The sequence below is a fragment of the Antrostomus carolinensis genome, unplaced genomic scaffold (assembly GCF_000700745.2).
Source record: "Antrostomus carolinensis isolate BGI_N321 unplaced genomic scaffold, ASM70074v2 scaffold13837, whole genome shotgun sequence".
Classification (NCBI taxonomy): domain Eukaryota; kingdom Metazoa; phylum Chordata; class Aves; order Caprimulgiformes; family Caprimulgidae; genus Antrostomus; species Antrostomus carolinensis.
Genome location: NW_010329581.1, coordinates 78,509 through 81,652, shown reverse-complemented (window position 1 = coordinate 81,652; position 3,144 = coordinate 78,509). Strand labels below are relative to the sequence as shown.

Below are 3,144 nucleotides of genomic sequence, written 5' to 3'. Positions count from 1 at the left end.
AAATGCAGCAGTAAGTTACAGCTAACTAATATCAGTTGGTACAGGAAGGACGACTATCTCATTGATTCCATTTAAAGTTATGAAATAGATGAGGAACAACAAAGTAAGCTCAATAGATATGGTAACTGATAAGAATTTTAAGATATAAAGCTCAGTTTTAATGGGTTTGTAAAAAATAACACTTTTTTAAAAAAAAAAAGTTATTTAATTTACATCCAAGGTTTTCTCAGTAAGCTGTTTCTTTTTGTCAGCACCAATTCTATAATGGGATAGAATCACATATTAGTTTGAAATGGAAGAGACCTCTGAGGGTTGTGTGATCACACCCTCTGCTCAGAAAGACCAGCTTGGATCAGGTGGCTCAGGGATCGCCTGGGTGAGTTTTGTCCTCCAAGGACAGAGATCTGACACCTTTTTGGGCTACCTGTTCCAGTGTTTGGCTGGTTGTCTTGTGAATATTTTTTCCTGATGTGATTGGAACTTCCCTCGTTGCGGCTTGTGCCCAGTGCTTCTCATACGTGCAGTGAGCACTTCCAAGAAGAGTCTGGCTCCGTCTTCTGTATACCTTGCTCTTAGGCAATTGAAGTCCACAATAAGGTTTTACTTTAGTGTCTTCTTAAGACTGACCAGCCCCACTTCTGTGGCCCTCATCTTACATCGTGCCAAAAGATATAGTCACCTAGAGTAATGTAGTTTTCTGGCACTCGTACCTAACAAAGCTCCTCTGCTTAGCTTGGGAAGTCTGGTTGACTTCATAGATGAAGTTACTCCATTCCCACCAACTTGTGAGCTGTAATACTGTGTTGGGCTTTTGGTACTTCTGCATTCTTGATAACTCTTGAACTTTTATGCAAAAATGCTTACTAGACAGGAAGTCTGTAGTGAGAGAAAGCAGCTAGGTGGAAAGTATGCTTAAAAATGCTTACAGACAGGAAGGACTCTTGAACTTTTATGCAAAAATGCTTACTATTCCTGTCTGTAGTGAGAGAAAGCAGCTAGGTGGAAAGTAGCTATGCAGAAATGATATGTTCTTTTTATTTCTATTTGATTTTCTTCAAAGGGGTTGGGTCATGAATAAGTCACTAAAATAAATGAACCTCAAAGTAGTGTTAATCTTAACAGCTTAACATATTTTAAGAATTATGTCATGACATTCTTTTTAGAATTGGGTGTTGTCCTGACCTGCTAATAATAAAATGTTTTAGCAATGAATAAAAATGGATTCTATTTTAATCAGTGTGAATATTCCAGGGTGCATAAGCTCCTCTGAAAACTCACAGGATCAAATTCTGCCCTTGAAGTCAAGTGAAAGGTTTGCATACAAGTCAGAAGACAGGCTTTAGTCCACAGTGTTTTTCTTGGCTTTCATTTCATTTTATTTTTGATAATGTAGATTGGAGGAGTTTGTAAGGGAAAATACCGTGGCAGAAAAATCTTGGTTTAAAGATATGCTGGATTCCAGATAATATTTTAAAACACAAACATTTTTCTTAGTCTGTTGTGCCAGTAACTACTCAGTTCTATGTGTAGGCAAGAAAAAGTGGTCAGCATTTTAAAGAAACAGACCAGTGCAAGTGATGATTGTGCCTTAAAAATAGGCCATGCGTTCAGTTTACACTTCAGAATGTAGAAGCAGGAGAGTTGTACATCAGGGAGTTTGAAACAGTGGTAGTGTTATCAGAAGTTTGTGCTCTTTCTCTCCTTACCTTTCTGTTACACATCTGTGCCTCTTTGAGGCTTAAATACACCAAGGCTGCAGATGGAAGTTATTCAAACAGTTGCCCCAAAATTTTTGCGTACATTTTCAGTTGGTTTTCAAAAATGTGTGTGTGGTATCTTTTATAGAAGTCTTTCAAGTTTGCTGCTGCACTTCTGTAGCTGTTACCCTTAGGTTTCAGTCTCTGCCTTCGTTTGACGTTTCAGATCGCATGCAGCCCAGGGCTGATGTGGTTGACCTGTTGGGCAGGTGGGCTGGGCTGGCACAGTTGGCTTTCTTTTTTTGAGCTATTCCTAGCAAGTGAGATCAAGTAGCTCATGGCATATAGTTCAGCTTTAACAGATTTCGTGTGTGGGGGTGTGTGTGTGTGTGTGTCCTCTAGTTTATTTACCATCTTGCACATTACATCTACAACACTCCAAAGTTACAGGATGTCAGCATTGTGTGGCTTTGGCTCCTGTGACTGTGCACAGGGTGTCAACAGTCTTGTAATGAAAGAGAAATACAACTTTTTACATACATTCCTTTTATCATTCAATCCACAGGAAGGATTAGGGAATAGTCATTCAGTACATTTTATCCTTCTCAGTGTGCGATGTTGCAGTGAACGTAGTATTTCTTAATGGAATTTATGTGGTACTACTGTTATAATTCCTAACATCATCTAGAACCTTAAGAGACTGTCTTCTCAATATCCTTGTGGGCTGGTGGAGGTTATCACAGAATCACAGAATGTTAGGGATTGGAAGGGTGTTTTGGCTTCCTCAAAAGTTGTGTGCTCAGGCAAGGTAGCTTGCTGCTGTACCTGGTCATTTCCTTGCTCGTGGGATGAGCCATATGTGTGCTTTAATGAGCTTGTCTCTGACTGACCAGCTGTCCTGTGCTCTTTTGTCCTTCAGCATCCCATGTTAGCCCACCTGCCACTTCCCCAGAGAAGCCATGCTTTGCTCTCCTGCTGTCCAATCTCATTTTCTATTTGCCTTCCTCACTTGCCTTAGTTTTCCTGTCACACGTATATGCTTACTACTAACACCTGTGAGTTGCCACAACAGGGTCAGGAACTGTTTGCAAATAAAGAGTAGGTATGGCAATGTTTTACATGGGACATCTCATGTACATGAATTGCTTATCTGGAAGTAGCATCTGCTTTTGATATTAAATGTCTCTCCACTTCTCTAAGGTTTCAATAACCCAGAGCCTTAGTGAGTGTTTTAAAGCCTTTAATTCTGGGTAGCAAGACTTTCATACAATGTATTTTATTTAATATAACGGTTTTCATTATTGAAATGCCTCTTTTTCAGATTACGTATTTCAGCCTGTGGTATTATAATAAGCAGAATCAGCGCAGATGGGTGGATTTGGACAAGCCTCTGAAAAAGCAGCTGGACAAATACGCCTTGGAGCCAACTGTGTATTTTGGAGTAGTG

At 39.7% G+C, this 3,144-nt stretch overlaps 1 protein-coding gene across 1 annotated transcript in view; it reads left to right on the top strand.

The window, feature by feature from the left end:
- The first annotated feature begins 292 nt into the window (after nucleotides 1-292).
- Nucleotides 293-3,144, top strand: part of PTPN21 (protein tyrosine phosphatase non-receptor type 21) — a 27,722-nt gene continuing 24,870 nt past the window's right edge. Inside the window, 2 exon segments of the mRNA XM_010172631.1 lie at nucleotides 293-376; nucleotides 3,019-3,144. Coding sequence (XP_010170933.1) covers nucleotides 293-376; nucleotides 3,019-3,144 — 210 coding nt within the window.